Raw genomic sequence first — 27,541 nt, 5'->3', positions numbered from 1 at the left:
TACAGTATTCTGCATATACATGAAGACTCCATCCGTCCATTCTACCGCTTTTCCCGTGGTACTGGAGCTTATCTCAGATGCATTCACGCAGACACGCTAAATTGATCGCCTGAACTATTTTGCTCATTAACGAGACGCAATCCTCTGCGCACGAGTAGTGTTGTATTATAAAGTGATGGTGCGTGCAAATGTGCAGAGGCCGGAATGAGCGCGATGGGTGGAATAGAAAGTAAGACAGACCAACACCAACAAAATGACAGTACGATACTATAAGGATTGTGAGATATGTTCAATATCCCTGCTCTGTATTACGTATAAATTGAATACAAAATTACAAAGCAGTAAAACCAGCGCTGTCTAGCGGAGCCAACTTGAGATGGTCACCAACCTTTGACTGTGATTACCACTTCGGAGCTGTTGGATGCAAAGTCTCTTGTTGCGCTGTATTGGTTGGCAGCGACACACATGTAGGAACCGCTGTCTGCACTGGAGGCTCTAGGGTGAGGCAAACCATCATTTATCAGTTCCATGACCAACTCAAACCCAGACCCTAACTCAGGATGTTTCTGCTGAGGGTTGCACACTGAATATTTAAAGCATGCGGCGGCCATTTTTGACATTCTTTATTTTCAAAACCAATACAATATATGTATATTTTCTTAACCTTAATTGATTTCCTCATGTTTGGTCTAGGGGACCTAGAAGGGTCTCAGTCATAAAAAAAAAATATATATATATATATACCGTACTTCCTTGAATTGCCGCCGGGGTGCTAATTAATTTTAAACCTCTTTCTCACTCCTGCGCTTACCAAAGGCATGCGGTAAAAGTAAGCATGCGCTAATTATTTTAAAACCTCTTCTCACTCCGGCACTTACCAAAGGAATGCAGTAAAATTTTGAGTGTGATGTAAGCTTGGACATTAAATCCTACTGAATAGCTCTTAATCTTCTTCCCTTTATGCGATTTCAAATTACCGGTTTTGAAATCGGCCTCCTCCATTTTGAAAATGATGACAGGGGAAGTGTCACTCATGACGTCACGAGTTTGACCAGGCGGTAATACTAAGCATGCGCTAATTATTTTGCGACGCGAGTTTGACCCAGCAGTAATTCGAGGCAGGCGCATACTATATGCCCTGCGGCAGTTCAAGGAAATACGGTATATATATATATATATATATTTCTTATTCTTTTATTTTTTTTTTACTTCGTACAGACGGATAAAAAAATGTGTATATATATATATATATATATATATATATATATATATATTATCCGTCTGTACAAAGTAAAAAAATATAAAAAAATAAGAAATATATATATATATATATATATACACACACACACAGTGGGGCAAAAAAGTATTTAATCAGCCACCAATTGTGCAAGTTCTCCCACTTAAAATGATAACAGAGGTCTGTAATTTTCATCATAGGTACACTTCAACTGTGAGAGACAGAATGTGAAAAAAAATCCAGGAAGTCACATTGTAGGAATTTTAAAGAATTTATTTGTAAATTATGGTGGAAAATAAGTATTTGGTCAACGATTCAAAGCTCTCACTGATGGAAGGAGGTTTTGGCTTAAAATCTCACGATACATGGCCCCATTCATTCTTTCCTTAACACGGATCAATCATCCTGTCCCCTTAGCAGAAAAACAGCCCCAAAGCATGATATTTCCACCCCCATGCTTCACAATAGGTATGGTGTTCTTGGGATGCAACTCAGTATTCTTCTTCCTCCAAACACGAGTTGAGTTTATACCAAAAAGTTCTATTTTGGTTTCATCTGACCACATGACATTCTCCCAATCCTTTGCTGTATCATCCATGTATCCATTTTTAAAATTCCTACAATGTGAATTCCTGGATTTTTTTTTTCACATTCTGTCTCTTACAGTTTAAGTGTACCTATGATGAAAATTACAGACCTTTGTCATCATTTTAAGTGAGCGAACTTGCACAAACGGTGGCTGACTAAATACTTTTTTGCCCCATTGTATATATACACATATATGTTTCGCAGGCTGAAGCAAACCTTCTTTGACAGAAATGATTACATTTGAAATTTATTCTACACATTTTTACAACATTAGAAACCATTACTCAATCAATCAATCAATCAATGTATTTTATTTCGGCAATCTTCACATAAAACAAAGAACAACAACAAGAAAAGAGAAAAAAAAAAACTAAAATCAGAAAATTAATTACTAAATCACAAAATTACTAAATCAGAAGATACTTGCAAGGTGAGAAAACTCCTGGAAATTACCGGCTTTTAATGGCCAAAGGTATAGATGTGTGTGGCCTAAGAAAGGCTGTCTTCTTTTAATAGATTTATTAAAAGCTTTGGCAAGCTAGGTAATGTTTGCTGTGGTCTGGAACAACATGGCACACAAACAACTTATACAAAGAGGATAAAAGTAAAGGATAATAAATGAGCTCAAATACATACATATATATATATATATATATATATATATATATATATATATATATATATGAGAGAGAGAGAGAGAGGTTTATCTGTTATACCGTGCTCAATACCGGGGTAAAATAAGCAGAATGTACGTGAGGTCAGGAAAAAACACAGAGGCTATATCATCCCTACAAGCCTGTTTCGCAGGTTTCCTTGCTCGTCACGGGATTTTAAAAGCCGCACTTTTGACACCTCTGCCCTAACTCCAGATCTCACTGTACATGCGTTCACAGCAACTGACCTGTAGATAAGGAGTTGATCATCTACCACATAGCGAAGGGGAGACGATGAGACCAGCTGACCATTTACGAGCCACTTGTAGGAGAGATGATTCCCAGCCTTTACAGTACATCTCAGCTTCAGGGTCCCTCCCTCAAAGAACTCCTCTTGACCTGATTCTATAATGACCTCTGCACCTGCAACCGGTTCTGTAGGGATTCAAAAACATTGAAAGAATGAGAGCTAAGCTTGATAAGTGCGTGAATGCACAAAGGTGAGCTTTGTTTATGTTATTGACTTGTTGGAGTGCTAATCAGGCTATTTATCAACAACACCCAGGCATGCCACCGGCTTCGCTGAGCCCGAGCTCATCTAAGATGGACTGATGCAAAGTGGAAAAGTGTTTTGTGGTCTGACCAGTCCACATTTCAAATAGTTTTTGAAAACTTTGGACGTTGTGTCCTCTGGAACAAAGAGGAAGAGAGCCATACGGATTGTTACAGGCACAAAGTTCAAAAGCCAGCATCTGTGATGGTATGGGGGTGTATTAGTGCCCAAGGCATGGGTAACTTACACATCTGTGAAGGCACCATTAATGCTGAAAGGTACATACAGGTTTTGGAGCAACATATGTTGCCATCCAAGCAACCTCTTTTTAATGGACGCCCCAACTTATTTCAGCAAGACAATTCAAAGCCACATTCTGCACGTGTTACAACAGCGTGGCTTCGTAGCAAAAGAGTGCAGACCAGTCCAGACCATTGAAAATGTGTGGCACATTATGAAGCCTAAAATACCACAATGGAGACCCCGGAATGTTGAACAACTTAAGCTGTACATCAAGCAAGAACGGGAAATAATTCCCCCTGAAAAGCTTCAAAAATTGGTCTACTCAGGTCCCAAATGTTTAAATGCCATTCAATTCTAAGTTAATGATTATTTGCAAAAAAAAAAAAAAAAAAATTCTCAGTACAAACATTAAATATCTTGTCTTTGCAGTCCAAAGACATGCACCTGGGGATAGGTTGATTGGCAACACTAAATGGTCCCTAGAGTGTGAATGTGAGTGTGAATGTTGTCTGTCTATCTGTGTTGGCCCTGTGATGAGGTGGCGACTTGTCCAAGGTGTAACCCGCCGTCCGCCCGATTGTAGCTGAGATAGGCACCAGCGCCCCCCGCGACCCCAAAGAGAATAAGCGGTAGAAAAAATGGATGGATGGATGGTCTTTGCAGTCTATTCAATTGAATAGAAGTTGAAAAGGATTTGCAAATCATTGTATTGTGTTTTTATTCACGAATTACAAGGGGTGTAACGGTCAACAAAAATTTCGGTTCGGTATGTACCTCGATTTAGAAGTCATGGTTAGGTTCATTTTTGGTACAGTAAGAAAACAACAAAATATACATTTTTTGGTTATTTATTTACCAAATTTGTAAACAATGGCTTATCCCTTTTAACATTGGGGACACTACAATAATTCTGCCCACGTTAATCAACATTAAACTGCCTCAACTTGTTGCTCAGATTGAATAAAATGACAAAACTTTTCTTCTACATACAAAAAGTGCAACTTAAACAGTTTCAAGTCAACTCATCATGCTTAATTTATTACAGCATTTGGGAAGCCTGTAGTTGATTTTTATTGTGTAAATGTTATATTCTTATCAACATGTGATAGCAGGGACCCTGCCATTCAAACTAGGCTACAATATTACTAATGATTAACCTAACTATAGCTGAAAAAAATAGCACAATAGCAATGAGAGACTATTCATCTCTGAACACCATGGAGTTCATGTAGGCTTAATGATGCACTTACATTATTATATCATTAGCGCACGCACGCACGCACGCACACACCGCACAATGAGCTAACAGACACACCGCAAAAATGAGCTAAAAGTTCATTAGCCTTCACCTCAAGCCAGGACTGCGAGCGTCATCTAGAACGTTGACTGGGAGGTGTTTATTATAATTTCGGGAGAGTCTGCTGCTCACCTTCTAAACACCTATCTGCGCCACACTGAAGCGCTGACTACATGCGCTCTGAATACGCACTGCTGCTTGGCTGTGACCACTATAAAGGTAACCAATCAGATGGTTGAGTGGGTGGGACAATGCTGGGTGCTGTGTAGGAGACAGAGGCAGAACGGAGCGGACCAGCTTGTTAAGACTTTAGATTAGGCGGCTACTTCATATGTTCGTGTGGCGACTCATTCGGTACACCTCCGAACCGAACCGGAACCCTCGTACCGAAATGGTTCAATACAAATACACGTACCGTTACACCCTTACGAATTACACAACGTGACAACTTCAATAGTTTTGGATTTTGTAGGAATAATATTGTTTATTTTCTATACTTGGAGGCTCCACGTCAATGCTGTTCTTCTTGGAGTGTAAAGTGGTTCATTATTGTTGTTATTTATGTACATATATATCCAAGCACAGCATTGTGTGTTTGGATATACTGTGATGCTATGGTACTGTTTATTTAATGTATAGATACCTTTTGACAGCTGATTCTGTAATTTGAATCTGATGACTTGTCTAGGGTGTACCCCGTCTTGCGCCGGATTACGACTGGGATAGGCTTCAGCACCCCCACCCCCTATCCTGTGGTGAGGGATGACTGTAATACAGTTTTGTGATTACTCGCAAAAATTTATTATTTTTTTTGCCACAATAAATGTGTTTGTGTTGTATTTTGTTATTATTCTTTGATCTCCAACTTTGTCCCCTTTTTAAAAAACTAAAACTAAAATGAAAAAGGAAAAAAAAATCATCAACCCAATTAATTCCATCACAAAGTGCTGAGTAGACACCTGTTATTTTAACAAAATCTGGCTGATCACTAGTATACTACACACACTCTTCACAGACATGAATGTCATGATTATTTTAGGCTCTTCATAAATTTTTTTAATGATATTTTCAAGGATGTAATGATTATACCAGTGTTTTTCAACCACTGTGCCGTGTGGCCCACTAGTGTGCCATGAAATACATTCCGGTGTGCCGTGGCTCACGGGAGATTATGTGATTTCACCTAATTAGGTTAGAAGTATTTTTTGCAAACCAGTAATTATAATCCGCAAATAATGTGCCGTTTTTGAGTGTGTGTGCTGTCTAGACCTCAGCAGAGTAACTGTGTAATACACTTCCATATCAGTAGGCGGCAACAAGTAGCTAATTGCTTTGTAGATGTCGGGAACGACAACGATGGTTTGTGGTGATCACAATATGCAGACGACAGCAGGAGGCAGTGTGCAGGTAAAAAAGGTATCTAATACTTAAACCAGAAATAAACAAAAGGCGAGTGCCCTAAGAAAAGGCATAGAAGCTTAGGGATGGCTATGCAGAACGGAACTAAAACTGAGCTGGCTACAAAGTAAACAAAAACAGAATGCTGGACGACAGCAAAGACTTGCAGTGTGTGGAGCAGAGATGGCATCCTCCAAAGTACATCCGGACATAACATGACAATCAACAACGAAGGATAGCGTCCGCACAACCTAATTATTCTTGATTGCTAAAACAAAGCCGGTGCGGGGAATAGCGCTTAAAGGAAGACATGAAACTGCTACAGGAAAATATGGACAAAATAGGAGCGCAAGACAAGAAGTAAAACACTACACACAGGAAAACAGAAAAAAACTCAAAATAAGTCACGACATGGTGTGACAAGAGCTATGGTGATGGTTGGTTATGGCAGTGGTTCTCAAGCGGGGGTACGCATACCACTTGGGGTACTTGAAGGTATGCCAAGGGGTACGTGAGATTTTTTTTAAATATTCTAAAAATACCAACAATTCAAAAATCCTTTATAAATATATTTATTGAATAATACTTCAACAAAATATGAATGTAAGTTCATAAACTGTGAAAAGAAATGCAACAATGCAATATTCAGTGTTGACAACTTGATTGTTTTATGGACATGTTCCATAAATATTGATGTTAGAGATTTATTTTTTTGTAAAGAATTGTTTAGAATTAAGTTCATGAATCCAGATGGATCTCTATTACAATCCCCAAAGAGGGCACTTTAAGTTGATGATTACTTCTATGTGCAGAAATCTTTATTTATAATTGAATCACTTGTTTATTTTTCAACAAGTTTTTAGGTTTTTGTGTATCTTTTTTTCCCAAATAGTTCAAGAAAGACCACTACAAATGAGCAGTATTTTGCACTTTTATACAACTTAATAAATCAGAAACTGATGACACAGTGCTGTATTTTACTTCTTTATCTCTTTTTTTCGACCAAAAATGCTTTGCTCTGATTAGGGGGTACTTGAATTAAAAAAAAATGTTCACAGGGGGTACATCACTGAAAAAAGGTTGAGAACCACTGCTTCATGCCATGCTCGTAAGCTTTGTTTATTCAAGTCACAGTTAGCGAGTTTTTCATGTCCTAAGTTTTTAGCCTTTGTGGTAGTTTTTGTTTTTTCAGCCAAATTGTTGTTCTCCGCCTGGTGCCCGCCTTTAGTTTGCACTTTTTTTTATAGATACATTAAAATATGTATTTACCTTCACGCCATGTCCCGTCACCTTCCTTTCCATTCTGGGAAAACAAACCCCACCACAGTCCACGTTTTGACAGGCTGCTGAGTTTCATTTATTAACATTTTCTGCTGGCGGTGTGCCTCCGCATTTTTTTAATGAAACATTGTGTTTCGGGTCAATTTTTTTTTGAAAAACAATGCTTAATAAAACATTTTTCAAATAACTCACCAATAACCTGGAGGTAGTGCGTATAGCTGACAGCAGGCTGCAAGAGAGAATTGTTCTGTGCCGTGGCCACACACTCCAGGTTGCCCTCGTGGGAAGTTTTGATCATGATGGGGAAGGACGCGTTTCCCCCGTCGAGGGAACTGTAGAACCCCAGCAACTTCTTATGGTTCCCCTCCCTGGCAAAGAAACATGCTTCATCATTTAACAGATTCACCAGGAGAGTCCGTAAAATATTTGATATACCCACTTGAACAACTCCATTAGGATGGCTTCATTCTTCGGGTAGACGGACAGAAGACACGTAATGTCAACGACCTCATTGACTACGGCCATGGAAGGGCCAAACAACTCAGGACGCCCCAGGAATGACGGACCTTTTCAAATAATGTTATTAGAATTTACACCAGTAACTACTGTCTAGATTCTAGACTCTAGAACAGTGGTTCTTAACCTGGGTTTGATCGAACCCTAGGGGTTCAGTGAGTTGGCCTCAGGAGTTCGGCGGAGGTCAAAACACACCCGACTCATCGTGTAAATACAAACTTCTCCCTATCAGCTGACTGATTTGCAGGTGTGTAATTTGTTGTGAGTTTGAGCACTGTGTTGGTTTTGTTTTATTGAACAAAGTGATGTTCATGCACGGTTCATTTTGTGCACCAGTAAAAAAAACATGATAACACTATAGTATGGGGAACATATTCACCATTAATTAGTTGCTTATTAACATGCAAATTAGTAACATATTGGATCTTAACTAGTCATCTTTGAGTACTTATTAATGCCTTATTTGGCATGGCCTTGTAATAACCCTAACCCTCTAACCCTGACCCTAACCGAATAACTCTAAACTAAGTCTTTATTACTTAGAATATGTTCCCCTAGTGTCCAAAAAAACTCTAAATGAAGTCTTTGTTACTTAGAATATGTTCCTCATACTAAAGTGTTACCAAAAACGTACAACTTTGTCTTGAATTTGAAAAAATGTTCACTAAAGAAGGGTTCTCATTCCGGTCGCTTCACACTCGGCTGCGAACTGATCCAGTGAGAGCTGAAGATCCCGGCCAGATGAAGCCATCAGGATCACATCATCTGCAAAAAGCAGAGACCTAACCCTTCAACGCCTTGACTGCGCCTAGAAATTCTGTCCATAAAAGTTATGAACAGAATCGGTGACAAAGGACAGCCTTGGCGGAGTCCAACCCTCACTGGAAACGTGTCCGACTTACGACCGGAATGAGAATCAGCACCTCCAAGTCCGAGTCCATGGTTCTCGCCCGGAAAAGGGTGGAGTGCCATCTCCGGGTTGGGGAGGAGACCCTGCCCCAAGTGGAGGAGTTCAAGTACCAAGGAGTCTTGTTCACGAGTGAGGGAAGAGTGGGTTGTGAGATCGACAGGCGGATCGGTGCGGCGTCTTCAGTAATGTGGCCGTTGTATCGATCCGTTGTGGTGAAGAAGGAGCTAAGCCGGAAGGCAAAGCTCTCAATTTACCGGTCGATCTACGTTCCCATCTTCACCTATGTTCATGAGCTTTGGGTCATGAACTAAAGGATAAGATCACGGGTACAAGCGGCCGAAATGAGTTTCCTCCGCCGGGTGGCGGGACTCTCCCTTAGAGATAGGGTGAGAAGCTCTGTCATCCGGGAGGAACTCAAAGTAAAGCCACTGCTCCTCCACATCGAGAGGAGCCAGATGAGTTGGTTCGGGCATCTGGTCAGGATACCACCCGAACGGTGTTTAGGGCACGTCCAACCGGTAGGAGGCCATGGGGAAGACCCAGGACGCGTTGGGAAGACTATGTCTCCCGGCTGGCCTGGGAACGCCTCGGGATCCCCCAAGAAGAGCTGGACGAAGTGGCTGGGGAGAGGAGAGTCTGGGCTTCCCTGCTTAGGCTGCTGCCCCCGCGACCCGACCTCGGATAAGCGGAAGATGATGGATGGTTAAAGAAGGGTTCGGTGAATGCGTATATGAAACTGGTGGGGTTCGGTACCGCCAACAAGGTTAAGAACCACTGGTGTAGAAATAATAACACACTTACCACTCTCCTTGCCACAGAAGCATGACCCTAATGGAGGAAAAACTTATTAAAATAGCACGAGTGCTGCTGTAGGAACCAAAGGACTCACCCAGCATGCAGACCAGGAGGAATAGAAACATTCTTGAACAATATTTGGAAGACAATGCAGTAAACTTCATGTAAAGTTCATCTATATGCGCTGTACCGATAGCATTTACTTTTACTGACAAGCACTCATGCACGCAAGCACATGTGCAAGAAACTGATAGCATGATGGTGCACCTCCCTGACATATCAGCCCCATGAAAACACCGCATCATTTAATAGTATTTTTTGTTGTTGTTTTTAACATGTTCTGTTGAGCCACTAAAGCAAATCATATTGTTCACACTGCAAAACGTCAGTGTTCAAAAATAAGAAGAAAAAAAAAAAAGAGGGGTATTTTAGTGAAGTGAAGTGAATTATATTTATATAGCGCTTTTTCTCTAGTGACTCAAAGCGCTTTACATAATGAAACCCGAAATCTAATTTTTTACATTTAAACCAGTGTGGATGGCACTGTAAAGTGTCTTGCCCAAGGACAGAACGGCAGTAACTAGAATGGCGGAAGTGGGGATCGAACCTGCAGCCCTCAAGTTGCAGACACGGCCGCTCTACCAACCAAGATATACCGGTTGGTAATTGAACTAAGGAAAATTATGTGCCAATAGAACAAGAAAATGTTTGCTTGTCAGGAATTTCCAAAACAAGTCAAATTAGCTAACTTCTATGAACCCAAAAATACCTTAAAAAAGTATATTCTCACTAATAACAAGTGCACTTTTCTTGATAGTAATTTAAATATGAGACCTTTTTTCTCCATGTGGAAAAATATTCTTAAATTAAGTAAACGCTAGTGCCATTATCATGCCATAATGATATGCGCTCAGCATTAAATTTCTTGAAACCAGCAAACTTATACTAAAAAGTAGTTTATTGTTCTTAATGGAAAGGCAACAATTAAGGCAACCGCTTGTTACTTTCAGGGTCTTCTAGCCGCTCAGGCAAATCACATGGTCTAAAAATGCATTTTCCCATCCATAACATGCCATCATTGCGCCAAGTGCGTGCTCTTTCAGTCGATTAGTCCGCGAGGTATATCCATCCATCCATCCATTTTCTACTGCTTGTCCCTTTTGTAGTTGCGGGGGGTGCTGGAGCCTATCTCAGCTGCTTTTGGGCAAGCCAAATTTTCTTGTTCTATTGGCACATAATTTTCCTTAGTTCAAGTACCAACCGGTATAGCTTGGTTGGTAGAGCAGCCGTGTCTGCAACTTGAGGGGTTCCGGGTTCGATCCCTGCTTCCGCCATCCTATTCACTGCCGTTGTGTCCTTGAGCAAGAAACTTTACCCACCTGCTCCCAGTGCCACCCACACTGCTTTAAATGTAACTTAAATATTGGGTTTCATTATGTAAAAGCGCCTTGAGTCACTAGAGAAAAGAGCTATGTAAATATAATTAATGCATTTAAGGATAATGCAGATTTAAAGGCCTACTGAAAGCCACTACTACTCACCACGCAGTCTGATAGTTTATATATCAATGATGAAATATTAACATTGCAACACATGCCAATACGGCCTTTTTAGTTTACTAAATTGCAATTTTAAATTTCCCGGGAGTTTCTTCTTGAAAACGTTGTGTAATGATGACGTGTACGCAAGACGTCACGAGTTTTAAGGAAATATGACCGCTGCACACACACACAGCTAAAAGTCGTCTGCTTTAACCGCATAATTACACAGGATTTTGGAGATCTGTGTTGCTGAATCTTTTGCAATTTGTTCAATTAATATTGGAGAAGTCACAGTAGAAAGATGGAGTTGGGAAGCTTTAGCCTTTAGCCACACAAACACACAGTGATTCCTTGTTTAAAATTCCTGGAGGTGAAGCTTTAGTATGGATCAGAGCGGTCAAGCGAACATGGATCCGTACCGAAAGTCAACAAGCAGGTTTCGGTGAGAAAATTGTGGTAAAAAGTCGCTTCTTACCGGAGATCAGCTGAGCTTGCGCCGTCCATAAAGCTGCCGTCGACTTCCCTGAGACACTGGAGTCAACACACCCGTGGAGACACCCCTCCGACTATCAGGTACTGTTAAACTCACTAAAACACTAGCAACACAATAGCAAGAGAAGGGATTTCCCAGAATTATCCTAGTAAATGTGTCTAAAAATATCTGAATCCGTCCCAATGCAATCGCATTTTATTTTTATTTTTTTGTAGTCCGTCGCTATCAATATCCTCAAACACGAATCTTTCATCCTCGTTCAAATTCATGGGGAAATTGTCGTTTTCTCGAACCGAATAGCTCTTTTTGTTGGAGGCTCCCATTAAATACAATGTGAGGATGTGAGGAGCCATCAACGAGTGACGTCATCGTCTGCGACTTCCGATAAAGGCAGGGCTTTTTTGTTAGCGACCAAAAGTTGCGAACTTTATCGTTGATGTTTTCTACTAAATCCTTTCAGCAAAAACAAGGCAATATCGCGAAATGATCTAGTATGACACATAGAATGCAGCTGCTATCCCCGTTTAAATAAGAAAATCTAATTTCAGTAGGTTTTTAAAGTAGACTAAAAATGTACCATGGTAGCACTATAAAATATATTTAATATACATTTCTTAGCCTATTCAGACAAAATGCTTTGAAAATTCTAGTCAATTGCTAGCATGCTAATATTCTCAGATTCGCGCACTTATTTTTTAGCCAATTTAAATATCTGAGACATTCATTTTGGACATAAGGCATGTTAAATGTTGACAAGCTAACATAAGCATGCTAAATCCCCCCCCCCACAAATTTTACAGGTTTTCACTTCAGTCACATATTTTGTTACTTGCCCCATTACGGAATATTATAACGTGCTAGTTTTTTGGCTAATTTTGCCGGTATACACCTCAGAGACATGTATTTTGGTAATTGACGAAAGCTAATATTAACTTGCTGTGTTTATTTATTTATTTTTAGCTCGTTTCGCAGATACACACCTAAAAAGTCACGTTTTGTACTACTTTGTTACCTGGGTAGCGTGCTATTTGGTGTCAGTTTGGCTTTTATCAGCAGTCACATTCACTCGGCGTGGCGCAGTGGGGGGAGTGGCCATGCACAACCCGAGGGATCCTGGTTCAATCCCCACCTAGTATCAACCTCGTCACGTCGGTTGTGTCCTGAGCAAGACACTTCACCGTTGCTCCTGATGGCAGCTCCCTCCATCAGTGTGTGAATGGGTGAATGTGGAGGTAGTGTCAAAGCGCTTTGAGTACCTTGAAGGTAGAAAAGAGCTATACAAGTACAACCCATTTATCATTTATTTATTTATCGTATGCAATTTCTACAAAAATGAATATGCTTCCTTCCTGGACAGATCAAGGAAAAATTCAATAAGATTATTGATATTGACAAGTATCCGAATAACATGTTTGCATAGTAATAATGTAAAGACTTTAGCAAACAAATGAACAGGGTTATCATCAGTGTTGGGACTAACGTGTTACAAAGTAACGCATTACTGCAACGCCGTTATTTTCGGCGGTAACTAGTAGTCTAAGACATTATTTTTTATATTCAGTAACTCAGTTACCGTTACTAAATGATGCTTTACTGCACAATATTGTTTCTATAGAATCGTCTAGAAACTGAAAAGATCGGAGTGTGTTTTATTGGAGAGTTGCAGTGTCGTCCTTCTAAATCCTGCATCACAAGAGGTGCGTTTTGTGTTTACTAATGAGACATCATGGCGGAGCCGTAGTCGAGTTTCTTAACATGGAGATATTGTCACTACTTTTCTTTTGTCGAGCCCAAAGAAAAGAACATTTTATTTAAATGTAAGTTGTGTCTTGGATCAAAGATCCCATTTACTGCCCAAAACAGCAATTCAAATCTGCTGACAATGCTACAAAAGCAACATGTTTCAACGAAGCTAGAAAAGAGAGCGACAGACTCCGATGCCACTTCACCTCCATCTCCACCTCCACCACCACCTAAGGATTTTAACGCAGGGACTGCTAGCCAGGACAACATTGATAGAGGCATTGCAGCGTATGTGCTAGAAGACATGCTGGCTATTTCTACAGTGGAGTCACCCACTCTCAGGCAGCTAATTAGCATGATATCGGGCATCAAACAGCAAATGGCACAGAGAACATGTTCCAAGTACCTGGACACAGTGGACAGTGAGTACATAAACATGGAAAGCGAGCTAAAGAAGACACTCCAAACTCTGCCTCTGCTCATCATCCAGCACTGAAGGTACACACACTCTATCAATTCTCTTATCAGCCCTTTGAGACACTCATGATTTAGGGCTATATAAGTAAACATTGATTGATTGATTATATACTCTTTCATTCTAGACGTCTAGAGTGTTTGATTATCACATCACTTTAAATGTATAGACTATAAAGTTCACAAACATAAAGAGGGATCCTAGTGGGCCAGGCCACACTTTCCTTATCTCAAAACTAAAACTGGGGAAATGCGTAGAGTGTTCTGGGCTTCAGTATAGTGTTGATCTCCTGAAGACATGATTTTATTCTACAATTCCTTGAGAGAGAAAAAAGGCCTGGTTAGGCTTTGTGTATAGCAGTATGTGTGCTGTATATAGTGACATGACATATAATCATGTCATGTGTGCCTTCCTTTGGTGAATCCAGGTTTACAGCTATGTTGTGACATGTTGTTATTATGCGGTTTGTCACTTATGTATGTTATGTTGCAGCTATTTAAAATAGTTTTGTCAATTTGTTCTGGCCCGGAATAAATTGGCCCTTTGAAACATATCTTTGTTATTTGTGTGTTGTATGTAGACCACATTGCGTAGCAGATTTCAGTGATGCAAATGCATTTAATTTGATCAACAGATCCAGTGCAATAACATTACTGAAATGAAGGCTAAAAGGGCATTAATGGGAGCCTTTTTTTTTAAAAGAAGTAACTAAATAGTTACTTTTCACAGTAACAATTACTTTTTGGTGAAAGTAACTGAGTTACTTATAACTAACTAGTTACTGGTTTTCAGTAACTAACCCAACACTGGTTATCATGTGGCAAAAAAAAGGTTTGTTTGTGTAAAATCACACATTAAAAACTCAAAAACCGTTTTCAAAACTGAAAAACAAAGTGATAGAATATTAGTTCTAAAAGTAATTCATTTTTATTATGATTTTTTATTTTTCAATTATATTGTCCAACTCACCCAGAAGTGTCAACAAGCATTTTAGCACAACCAAGTGGACAAAGTGTAGTACTGCACTCACCTGTTTCTCTCAGCTGGACAGTATGAACTACTGTACTGGATTACTTTAGTTCTCTCTGCTGGACAATTGGTGTTACTGCAGTTACTGGGCAGCCTCTGGTGGACATTCCACTGGTGCTTTTAAGAGGACAGTCAGTCAGTTTCACACCCTCTTACCCCAAACACACTGCATGATTTCGCTCCATTCATTTCTAAGGGGAGTGGGAAAATCACAGGGTATAACACTAATACGATACATACAAAATAAAGCACAATGTTTGTCATACATGTAATCTTACATTTTGACCAATGTGAATACATTCCATCCATCCATTTCCTACCGCTTATTCCCTTTGGGGTCGGGGCACTGGTGCCTATCCCAGCTGCATTCGGGCAGAAGGCGGGGTACATCCTGGACAAGTCACCACCTCATCGCAGGGCCAACACAGATAGATAGACAACATTCACACTCACATTCACACGCTAGGACCATTTATGAAGAAGTAAAAAACTGGTAGAAACTAGTGAGAGTGCGGTAAATGAAACATTTTAAACTTTATTGTATTTTAGTCAATTATTTACAGGCCATGTTTCACAGGAAGCTCATGACTGTTCCCTTCTTTCCCACCTGGTGAGGCTGCAAACTGAGGAACTGAAGAACAATCCTGTCAATCAAAAAACAACAATAAGTATTCATCACTGCCTTGATTATAATATCAATAACCGAATCACAAAAATAACAGCCTTTTTACTGATGTGAAAAAAAAGAAAGATAATTTCCAAACTTTCATAATGAACTTAAAAGAGGAACATTAAAACCCTTACTGTTGTACTTGTCTGCATATTTCATCAAAAACTTTCAAAAAAAGAAAGCTTGTCAACTGTTGTACATTATTTGAAATAAGTTTATTTCGGTCATATAATCCAGTGGTTCTTAACCTTTTTTCAGTGATGTACCACCTGTGAACATTTTTTTAATTCAAGTACCCCCTAATTAGAGAAGAGCATTTTAGTTTGAAAATAACAGATCAATAATTAAAATACAGCACTATGTCATCAGTTTCTGATTTATTAAATTGTATAACAGTGCAAAATATTGCTCATTTGTAGTGGTCTTTCTTGAACTATTTGGAAAAAAAGATATAAATATAACTAAAAACTTGTTGAAAAATAAACAAGTGATTCAATTATAAATAAAGATTTTTACACATAGAAGTAATCATCAACTTAAAGTGCCCTCTTTGGGGATTGTAATAGAGATCCATCTGGATTCATGAACTTAATTCTAAACATTTCTTCACAAAAAAATTAATTTTTAACATCAACATTTATGGAACATGTCTACAAAAAATCTAGCTGTCAACACTGAATATTGCATTGTTGCATTTCTTTTCACAGTTTATGAACTTAAGTTAATATTTTGTTGAATTATTATTCAATAAATATATTTATAAAGGATTTTTGAATTGTTGCTATTTTTAGAGTTTAAAAAAAAAAAATTCACGTACCCCTTGGCATATCTTCAATTACCCCTAGGGGTACGCGTACCCCCATTTGAGAACCACTGATATTATCAACCACCAACCATTTTGTGTGACCAGTTTAACAGTACAGATTACACATATTTAACAATCATACACTATTACACACAAAAAGAAAAGAAAAGAAAAAGACTGACCGAAAAAGGAATAGGCTATATTTTATCATTTTAAATTATTTCACCTTCCAAGGTTTTCTTGAACTTTAACAAATAACACATGTCTTCAGCTCATCACTGAGCTTGTTCCACCATTTAACTCCTAAAAACTGAAATAATTTGTATTTTATAATACAAATCAATATCCCTGTAAATTATAGTTTCACATGTATGTACATTTTATTTAAATATGGTATGAGATGGACAATAACCTGGTAGCAGCTTGCAGTCAGCATTATGTGAATAAATAAAAAGAGGAAAGTTTCCAGCATTTCCCTACGGACACATTGTCAGGTCTTTCAATCTCTGCTTGTTTGCCGTTCTAGTAGTCATCACTTGTTTCTTGTGCTTTAATGATGCAGGTTGTTATGAAGCCTAAAGGCATCTCTCTCAGTTTGGATTTTTGATTCAAAATACTCTACAGTTATTCTCCATATTTGTCTTATTTTGAAAATTAAGAAAAGCAACTTAAGTGTTTCCCACAGGACTGCAATCGGTTTGTGGAGGTATTGTTTTGTATCTGTCTAATTTGTATAATTGGCATGTAATTTTTCAAGGAGGATGAAGAAAAACCTTATACATACAGTATAATGACAAATCTTTTGTCCTATTATTAGGTATTAATATCTATATTTAAGCTTTTTCCTCAATATATTGTCTGAAACAAATGGATTACTGTATTTTCCGGACTATAAACTGCTACTTTTTTCCCCAACGCTTTGTACCCTGCGGTTTATGAAACAGTAATTTATGGATTTTTCTTCACTAACGGCCCTGTTTTGTATTCAACAAATAGTTGTATTATTACGCCTCTGACAGAGAAACATAAAAGGTGCTATGTTGTTTGTGCTAGGGCGCCATCTTTTGGACGAGTTCACTCACCGCATGGCTCCAGGTTAAATATGTACTTCTTATTTTGTGCCTTGAACTAGAAGCAAAACTGTCTCTAGCGTTTCGGCTCAAAAGGACTCTTCATACGTCACTCCAAGCAACATTGATACGTTTTACAATATAACTAAAACAATTCATACTTACTAAACCATCCCATGCGTGATGTCTGAAGGAGTGTTTTTACGCATATTTGTAAGTGTTATCATAATGTGATCAAGCTAGCGTTTTTAGCATTAGCAATTAGGCTTTGTATTGCTTCAGTTTTGTCATTTCACCAAAACGTCACAGTGGAAGCTGATTGGAGAGCTAGCTGCTAGCAGCTGGTGGGTCCATGACGATGACTTCTGTCCAAAATTTTGGACACACCTTTTCATTTCAATGCCATTTCTTTATTTTCATAACTATTTACATTGTAGATTGGCACTGAAGGCATCAAAACTATGACACCTGTGAAGTGAAAACCCTTTCAGGTGACTACCTCTTGAATGCCAAGAGTGTGCAAAGCAGTAATCAGAGCATAGAGTGGCTATTTTGAAGGAACTAGAATACGAAACATGTTTTCAGTTATTTCACCTTTTTTTGTTAAGTACATACCTCCACATGTATTCATTCATAGTTTTGATGCCTTCAGTGACAATCTACAATGTACATAGTCATGAAAAAAAGAAAACACATCGAATGAGAAGGTGTGTCCAAACTTTTGGCCTGTACTGTATGTTATTGTACTGCCCTGCACAACAACACTGCTAACCTTATCTCCTTGGGTTCAAAGGTTCATAAGTTAAAGAGTGACGAATTCTGTCTGACAAAACTGTGAACTCTCACCTGTCTTCAGTCAGACTGAGTTCCCTCGTCAGGAAGTCAAAGATCTTAGCGCTGTGCTCCTTGTTCTTGTCAGCAGTGTCGGTCACTCCGATAGCAGAGATTGACAGCATCACACAAGGAGAGCAGGATCCTGCGACCATCATTGGCAGGCCTGGTTTCACCATCACGTTCATTCTCTACAACACAAACATTGGTCGATTCAGACGCAGCACAAGGACTATTTGCGGTCCGAGTTACGTGAACAAATAATGAGATGAGAACAGGTCTATACTATGTTCTTCTAATCTACATTCCCAATTTTTTAGACTTATGTACCGGATTTTCCGAACCATAGGGTGCACCGGATTAAAAAGTTAAAGTACCAATGATAGTCACAAACAGACGAGGTGTGGCGAAATTATTCTCTGCATTTGACCCATCACCCTTGATCACCCCCTGGGAGGTGAAGGGAGAAGTGAGCAGCAGCGGTGGCCGCGCCCGGGAATCATTTTGGTGATTTGACTCCTAATTCCAATCCTTGATGCTGAGTGCCAAGCAGGGAGGTAATGGGTCCCATTTTTATAGTCTTTGGTATGACTCAGCCGGGGTTTGAACTCACAACCTACCCATCACAGGGCGGACACTCTAACCATTGGGCCACTGTGTAGATAAGGCGCCCTGTCGATGAGCAGGTTTATTCTGATTTATTTTCATACAAAAGGCGCACTGGATTTTAAGGCGTATTAAAGGGGTCATATGATTTTTTTCTAAATGTAAAACACTTCCTTGTGGTCTACATAACATGTAATGGTGCTTTCTTGGTCAGAATATTGCATTGATTATGTTTTACAGATATTTTTCTATTTTGTTTCCATTTATACCCCCATTATTGACTTTTTACTTTTTAAATTCGATCTCAATTCTGTACACTGCTGCTGGAATTTTTATTTTCCCGAGGGAACTCTCCTGAAGGAATCAATAAAGTACCATCTATCTTTCCATCCATCCATCTATCCATCTACCAGTTGTTTTATGATAGGATGAATGCCTCATAACAAGAAGATAGTGAAAAAGAAGAACGTTTTCGACTAGGGGGTCACCACGGACTAGAGTGGCAGACGTGCGCAAATTTTCAGGACTTATGCAAATCTCAAATACACATCAGTAGGTACCAGAAGATAAGAAAAGTTTGTTTTGCATAACATTGTGAAACAAAACACAAGGTAACATGTCTGCTAATGGGTGCTATTTTGCGGTCCTTATACACACACCATAGTAATACTCTGACTACGGTAGCCGCAATGGGCCGACAATCCATCAAGCGTTGCGGCTTCAAAGTCGTACTAAAACATTTAGACAGATTTTTGAGTGCCGTGTGTAATGTTCTTTATTTTCAATGGAATATTTAAAGTTTTGGTGTTGTTTACTGGCATCTTGCTGTCTACACGTATATCTAATGTGTGACTACCACACTAAGTGTGACCAGTCACACTTATCATTACACCATGTACCAAATAAAATTGCTTCGAGGTCGGTAAGCACAACCAGAATTATTCCGTACATTAGGCGCACCGTGTTATAAAGCGCACTGTCGATTGTTGAGAAAATGAAAGGATTTTCAGTGCGCCTAATAGTCCGAAAAATAGGATACATGTTTTAAATATACCCGTGTTCTATGATGTAGAAGTGCTACACATCATAAGGCTGGAGTGTTTTAACTAATCCTTGCTTTCATTTTCATACTTCTAGATAAATCGCAGAACCAATTCACTTCGGGAACTTCAACAGTTTTCCACAAGATTTTTAGAATTTCTCTCGTCCCAATTTTAGGAAGTCCATCGATGGAGCTTGGTTTGTTTTTACATGACAATGGCAGCCACAAAGTGATTTTTCGGATACAAGAATTGTGTATTAAACTGAAGCAATGAAATTGTATTATATTTTATTAAATTATACAAACCCCGTTTCTATATGAGTTGGGAAATTCTGTTAGACGTAAATATAAACGGAATACAATGATTTGCAAATCATTTTCAACCCATATTCAGTTGAATATGCTACAAAGACAACATATTTGATGTTAAAACTGATAAACATTTTATTTTTTGCAAATAATCATTAACTTTAGAATTTGATGCTAGCAACACGTGACAAAGAAGTTGGGAAAGGTGGCAATAAATACTGATAAAGTTGGGGAATGCTCATGAAACACACATATATGGAACATCCCACAGGTGTGTAGGCTAATTGGGAACAGTTGGGTGCCATGATTGGGTATAAAAGCAGCTTCCATGAAATGCTAAGTAATTCACAAACAAGGATGGGGCGAGGGTCACCAATTTGTAAGCAAATTGTCGAACAGTTTTAGAACAACATTTCTCAACGAGCTATTGCAAGGAATTTGGGGATTTTACCATCTACGGTCCGTAAAATCATCAAAAGGTTCAGGGAATCTGTAGAAATCACTGCACGTAAAAAATTATATTACGGACCGTTGACCCCTCAGGCGGTACTGCATCAAAAACAGACATCAGTGTGTAAAGGATATCACGACATGGGCTCAGGAACACTTCATAAAACCACTGTCAGTAACTACACTTGGTTTCTACATCTGTAAGTGCAAGTTTAAACTCTGCTTTGCAAAGCAAAACCCATTTATCAACAACACCAAGGAACTTGCTGGGCCCGAGCTAATCTAAGATGGACTGATGCAAAGTGGAAAAGTGTTCTGTGGTTTGACGAGACCACACTTCAAATTATATTTGGAAACCGTGGAAGTGGAATCCTCCGGAACAAAAAGGAAAATACCCATCCGGATTGTTATAGGCGCGAAGTTCAAAAGCCAGCATCTGTGATGGTATGGGGGTGTATTAGTACCCAAGGCATGGGTAACTTACACATCTGTGAAGGCACCATTAATGCTGAATGGTCCATACAGGTTTTGGAGCAACATATATTGTCATCCAAGCAACGTTATAATGCTTATTTCAGCAAGACAATGCCAAGCCACGTGTTACAAAAACGTGGTTTTGTAGTAAAAGAGTGCGGGTACTTTCCTGGCCCGCCTGCAGTCCAGACCTGTCTTCCATCGAAAATGTGTGGCGCATTATGAAGCGTAAAATATGACAGCGGAGACCCCGGACTGTTGAACGACTAAAGCTCTACATAAAACAAGAATGGGAAAGAATTCCACTTTCAAAGCTTCAACTATTAGGCGGCATAGCTCGTTTGGTAGAGTGGCCGTGCCAGCAACTTGAGGGTTGCGGGTTCGATTCACGCTTCTGCCATCCTAGTCACTGCTGTTGTGTCCTTGGGCAAGACACTTTATCCACCTGCTCCCAGTGCCACCCACATTGGTTTAAATGTAACTTAGATATTGGGTTTCACTATGTAAAGCGCTTTGAGTCACTTGAGAAAAGCGCTATATAAATATAATTCACTTCACTTCACTATTAGTTTCCTCAGTTCCCAAACGTTTATTGAGTGTTGTTAAAAGAAAAGGTGATGTAACACAGTGGTGAACATGCCCTTTCCCAACTACTTTGGCACGTGTTGCAGCCATGAAATTCTAAGTTAATTATTATTTGCAAAAAAAATAAAGTTTATGAGTTTGAACATCAAATATCTTGTCTTTGTAGTGCATCCAACTGAATATAGGTTGAAAAGGATTTGCTAATCATCGTATTCCGTTTATATTTACATCTAACACAATTTCCCAACTCATATGGAAATAGGGTTTGTAGTTTTCCCCTTTATTGACAAATACAATTGCATCATAAACACCTCAGAACACAACTGCTCCTCCAATTTAGAAATTTCGACACTATGTTTAGCGAGTAATCTGAATCCTCACCAAGTACCACTTCAGAAAACACTTGCCTCTCCAAGAGAAGTGAAGTGAATTATATCTATATAGCGCTTTTTCTCTAGTGACTCAATGCGCTTTACATAGTGAAACCCAATATTTAAGTTAGATTTAAACCAGTGTGGGTGGCACTGGGAGCAGGTGGTCTAAAATGTCTTGCCCAAGGACACAACGGCAGTGACTACTATGGCGGATGCGGGGATCGAACCTGCAACCCTCAAGTTGCTGGCACGGCCACTCTACCAACCGAGCTATACCACCATAATAGCAAACATTAAAATTCACTAGCAAAGTAGGCCTAAATTTTCATTCAAAAACAAAGCACAAGTTTTATTTAATAAGCATCCATCCATCTATTTTCTACCGCTAATTAAATTTTTGGGTCGCTGAGGGCGCTGGCGCCTATCTCAACTACAATCGTGGGGAAGGCGGAGTACACCCTGGACAAGTCGCCACCTAATTGCAGGGCCAACACAGATAGACAGCATATTTAATATTTTTGGCCACTGTAGCATTACACACAGTTTGAACAGTAACACTGTGTTTAGGGATTAGTGCGTCCTCCCTGAGATCGGTAGGTTGTGAGTTCAAACCCCAGCCGAGTCATACCAAAGACTATAAAAATGGGACCCATTACCTCCCTACTTGGCACTCAGCATCAAGGGTTGGTATTGGGGGTTAAATCACCAAAAATTATTCCTGGGCGCGGCACCGCTGCTACCCACTGCTCCCCTCACCTCCCAAGGGGTAATCAAGGGTGATGGATCAAATGCAGGGAATCATTTCGCCACACCAAGAGTGCGTGTGACAATCATTGGTACTTTAACTTTAAATATTTAATTATGTAATTCTTTGGCGTACCACTAGATGGAGCCTGGTACCAACGTTTGAGAATCACTGTTCGAGATAACTCAAGAGGAGACTTTTGGATACTCTGAAATTAGACGTTTTGCTCTTCTCAACGAGCAGCAGGGGCTGCTGTGTACCTTCTTTAAAAGCAAGGGTAGGGAGCTCCGTCTTGTGACATACAAAAAACACAATGGTAAGTTGGTTAGTTTTCATGTTTTTTTAATTCAGTTTAAGACTTTTTGGAAATGACTCATGGTTAGTTATGCAAATTTGATGCCTACAACACTACACCCCTTACCTTATCCACATGGCAGCAGTCACACTTAAATTCACGTTCTCCGTATCCCGCGTAAAGGAATAATTGCAATAATTCATATATTTTTAACTTTGTGGATTATTTTTTAGCCTTTTCATTAGGGTTAAAATTATATCAATATATATAGCGATAGACATGTACCGTATTTTCCAGACAATAGGATGCACAGCCAATGAATGGTCTATTTTCGATCTTTTTATATATATAAGGTGCAGGTGTAGGGCCCATTAAAGGAGTCGTATTATTATAATTTTTTTTCTAAATGTAAAGCACTTCCTTGTGGTCTACATAACATGTAATGGTGTTTTTTTGGTCAAAATGCTGCATAGCTGATGTTTTACAGATCATCTTCAAGCTGCTTTCTGACAGTCGCTTCAGGATGCGTCGTTTTGTGGGCGGTCTTATTAACGTAGCTCACCTCGACAGCGTCTTCTCCCCGTCATCTTTGCTGTAGCGGTGTAGCGTGCAAGGACGGGAGTGGAAGAAATGTCAAAAGACAGAGCTAACTCTTTTAATGACATTCAGACTTTACTTCAATCAACAAAGGAGCAGCATCTCCATATCCGGAAACAACAAATGTGTCAATAAAAAAAACGTCCGACCGGAACTCTCTTATAACTAAAGTAACTTGGGTGAATCATAAAAATTCACTGCACGGTATGTTTTAGCGCGCTCATGGTGAGTTTACGCACAGATATAAGTAAGAACTTTACACTACTTTACATTACAAAACACAAAACCAGTGAAGTTGGCACGGTTTGTAATTCGTAAATAGAAACAAAATACCACGATTTGCATATCCTTTTCAACTTATATTCAATTAAATATCAATCAATCAATCAATGTTTACTTATATAGCCCTAAATCACTAGTGTCTCAAAGGGCTGCACAAACCACCACGACATCCTCGGTAGGCCCACATAAGGGCAAGGAAAACTCACACCCAGTGGGACATCGGTGACAATAATGACCCAGTGGGACGTCGGTGACAATGATGACTATGAGAACCTTAGAGAGGAGGAAAGCAATGGATGTCGAGCGGCTCTAACAGGATACTGCAAGGACGGGAGTGGAAGAAATGTCAAAAGACAGAGCTAACTCTTTTAATGACATTCAGACTTTACTTCAATCAACAAAGGACTACAAATATTTTTTAATTCAGTTTTAGACTTTTTGGAAATGACTCATGGTTAGTTATGCAAATTTGATGCCTACAACACTACACCCCTTACCTTATCCACATGGCAGCAGTCACACTTAAATTCACGTTCTCCGTATCCCGCGTAAAGGAATAATTATAATTATAAATATAGAAAATAGACTACAAAGACTAGATATTTAATTTTCGAACTGAGAAACTTAATTGTTTTTTGCAAATAATCATTAACTTAAAATTTAATGGCAGCAACACTTTGCAAAAAAGTTGGCACAGGGACATTTTTACCACTGTGTTATATGGCCGTTCCCTTTAACAACACTCAATAAATGTTTGGGAGGGGAGTTATTATTGTGCCAGAAAGTTTTTTTTTAGGTAAGTAAAATACAGAATATTGATCTCATAGTCAAAGCATGGGGATTAGGAACCACCTAATTAAAATGGTCACAAAAGGCAAAATTTAAAAAACAAGTGTGAATTATTCTGATGCAAATTTCAGAACTACTACCAACGATAGTTTCCTTGATATTGACACTAATTAGCAAAATAGTACAAACAATAAAATAAAAATAAATAAAATATCTCTTGCATTGATTATTTATCAGCCTAATGCGTGGGCGCGCACACACACTCAACAGCATTAATAATGTTAAAATTAACGTTAAACAAAATAATAACAGGTACAAACTTAACTTTTACAATTTTGTAGTTATTTCACAATAAAAGCACATTGCTAAAAATGATTATTTTGACAAGTATGTAAGTTTGATAGGCGCTGCTGCACGAGATTGTTATACTATACGTTCCTCAAACTGTGATATATTGTATGTGTAGAAAAAGTGTTTTTAATAAAACAAAAAAGATGAATAAATACGAAATACAAATAAAGAAGAGGTGTTGTAGCCGGTGAAACATTGTTGCTAGCACATCTGCGATGGATCAGGATAGAATGATACGTGCACTTACGTCATCAGTCTTCCCCAAAACGGCGGCAGTGAAAGAAGCAAACTTGCTGACAAAGTCTTGGGAGAAAGCGCTCGAAGGTAAATTGCTGTTTAAATCGACAAAAGGCATATTGACTGACGACTAAGGCGTTTTTATCAATACAGTTAAAAAAAACACTAGCAAGCGCCGTCACGTCACTCGTTACACACGGGCCAGTGACGTCACTTTCGGTCAGAACCGGAAATGGTCGCAACATCTTCTGAAACTTTATTTCAGGAAATATCAGTTTGCTTAACGCAAGGGTGTCCAAACTTTTTCCACAGAGGCTGCACACGGAAAAATTTAAGCATGCGGCAGCAATTTTTATATTTTTAATTTTCAAACTTTTTAAATCCTTAGTGCTCCTGGCGAGCATAGAGGGTCTCGGTCATTAAAATGTTAAAAATAGGTCAAATTATTATTATTTTTTATTTAATGCTTACAGTAAATCTCTATATCAACTTTAGGTTGATATAAAGTAAAACAAATAAGGTTGTATGCCTTTTCTGTCAAAGACAACTTTGTTTCTCATAGTAAAACTGAAACATGCAGTATTTAGATAGATAGATAGTACTTTATTGATTCATTCAGGAGAGTTCCTTTATTTAACAATTAAAGCCCTCAAAGATCAATAATGCAGGACACCATTGATTTTAATTATTTAATAGTTTCGATTAATCACAGTGAAAAGTTAAATAAAATCCTACTAAATATATTTGAGATCCGGAAGGTTCCCCACTCATGAAGTGATGCATTTTTATTAGTTGTTTTTTTTTACTTTTAACACTTAAATTTCAAGATCAACTTCCGATATATCTGTCGATTTTAAGTTTGAACTATTATTTTGTTTGTTTTATGCTCTTTGGTCAAAACTTTGATGTTTTTATATGGCAACCACACAACATATGCAAAAAAGTTTCCACTTAAACATTTTAAAGTGATAATTTTTAATAACTCATTATAACATGGATTTTTTGTCCTTTTTTTTTTGAGCAATGGAAAAAAAAAAAAGACAAAAGGAACAAAAAACTGCCTGCATGGCAGCGTTGTGTCAACATTGCCACTTTTTCTCATTAAATTTCACCTCATTCCACTTTTTTTTAAATGCTTTATTTTTATTTTTGCTATACTATCAATTTTGCAATTATTGCTGAATGTGTGGCGTTAAACAATTAGCTGCGGGCCGCAAATGGCCCCCGAGCCGCACTTTGGACACCCCTGGCTTAAGAAAACAATACAATTCTCAATTCTAAAGGAATGTGGGCAATTACACATTTAATGGACAGTTGTGGTGTTTTGTTTAAGTTATCTGAAAAGATTAAATAAATGTTGTTGAATAATATTACCTCCAATTCTCCCTAAAGTGACAAAAATGCAATTATAAATGGAATATACCCTTCCAATGTGTTTTTTGGAGACACCAAATCAACCTCATCATTCACAACTGTTTTTTTTGTAATGTTAACATAAAAAATGTAAACGTTTTCCCCCTTTACAATAAAACAGGGATTCTCAAACCGCGGTACGTGTATCACGAGTGGTACGCCAAATAATCACTTGCTTAAAGTAAAATGTTTTTATTTTCCTATATTGAAACACAGTGTTATTGTTCAAACTGTGTGTAATATCAGTGGCCAAACATATTAAATATACAAAACTCAAAAGCAGTGAAGTTGGCACGTTGTGTAATTCGTAAATAAAAACAGAATACAATGTTTTGCAAATCCTTTTCAACTTATATTCAATTGAATAGACTGCAAAGACAAGATATTTAATGTTTGAACTGAAAAACATATATTTTTTGCAAATAATCATCAACTTAGAATTCAATGGCAGCAACACATTGCAACAAGTTGGCAAAAGGGCATTTTTACCGCTGTGTTACATGGCCTTTCCTTTCAACAACACTCAGTAAACGTTTGGGAACTGAGGAGACCAATTTTTGAGGCTTTTCAGGTGGAATTCTTTCCCATTCTTGCTTGATGTACAGCTTAAGTTGTTCAACAGTCCGGGGTCTTCTCAGTTGTGGTATTTTTGCGCCACACATTTTCAATGGGAGACAGATCTGGACCACAGGCAGGCCAGGCTAGTACCCGCACTCTTTTACTATGAAGCCCCGCTGTCGTAACACGTGGCTTGGCATTGTCTTGCTGAAATAAGCAGGGGCGTCCATGATAACGTTGCTTGGATGGCAACATATGTTGATCCAAAAGCTGTATGTACCTTTCAGCATTAATGGTGCCTTCACA

At 38.7% G+C, this 27,541-nt stretch overlaps 2 protein-coding genes across 2 annotated transcripts in view; both read right to left on the bottom strand.

Annotated features, from left to right (window-relative positions):
* Nucleotides 1-9,689, bottom strand: part of si:dkey-93h22.7 (Fc receptor-like protein 5) — a 34,042-nt gene extending 24,353 nt beyond the window's left edge. The window contains exons 1-6 of the mRNA XM_061880896.1: nt 9,566-9,689; nt 9,478-9,504; nt 7,690-7,816; nt 7,443-7,618; nt 2,727-2,913; nt 389-495 (exon numbers count right to left, since the gene is read on the bottom strand). Of these exons, the coding sequence (XP_061736880.1) occupies nt 389-495; nt 2,727-2,913; nt 7,443-7,618; nt 7,690-7,816; nt 9,478-9,504; nt 9,566-9,635 (694 nt within the window). The 5' untranslated portion in view covers nt 9,636-9,689. The remainder of the gene's footprint in view (nt 1-388; nt 496-2,726; nt 2,914-7,442; nt 7,619-7,689; nt 7,817-9,477; nt 9,505-9,565) is intronic.
* A 5,573-nt stretch (nt 9,690-15,262) lies between these two features.
* On the bottom strand, nt 15,263-25,487 carry ddt (D-dopachrome tautomerase). Its single transcript, XM_061880251.1, has 3 exons — nt 25,275-25,487; nt 18,144-18,319; nt 15,263-15,396 (listed from the first exon to the last, which is right to left on the bottom strand). The coding sequence occupies exons 1-3, from the start codon at nt 25,380-25,382 to the stop codon at nt 15,324-15,326; spliced, it is 357 nt and encodes a 118-aa protein (XP_061736235.1). The 5' UTR covers nt 25,383-25,487; the 3' UTR covers nt 15,263-15,323.
* Nucleotides 25,488-27,541: the final 2,054 nt, after the last annotated feature.

Source organism: Nerophis ophidion, linkage group LG20 (genome assembly GCF_033978795.1).
Source record: "Nerophis ophidion isolate RoL-2023_Sa linkage group LG20, RoL_Noph_v1.0, whole genome shotgun sequence".
Taxonomy (NCBI): domain Eukaryota; kingdom Metazoa; phylum Chordata; class Actinopteri; order Syngnathiformes; family Syngnathidae; genus Nerophis; species Nerophis ophidion.
Note: the sequence above shows the minus strand (reverse complement) of the source record. Positions and strands in the feature narration are given on the sequence as shown.

Bases quoted from the DNA above. Each gene is read 5' to 3' on its own strand.
- ddt (XM_061880251.1), bottom strand. From the start codon at position 25,382: ATGCCTTTTGTCGATTTAAACAGCAATTTACCTTCGAGCGCTTTCTCC. The intron at 18,320-25,274 runs GTAAGTGCACGT...TTTGTGTTGTAG, and splicing joins TTTTGGGGAAGACTGATGAC to AGAATGAACGTGATGGTGAA. The intron at 15,397-18,143 runs GTGAGAGTTCAC...TTTGATTGACAG, and splicing joins CTCAGTCTGACTGAAGACAG to GATTGTTCTTCAGTTCCTCA.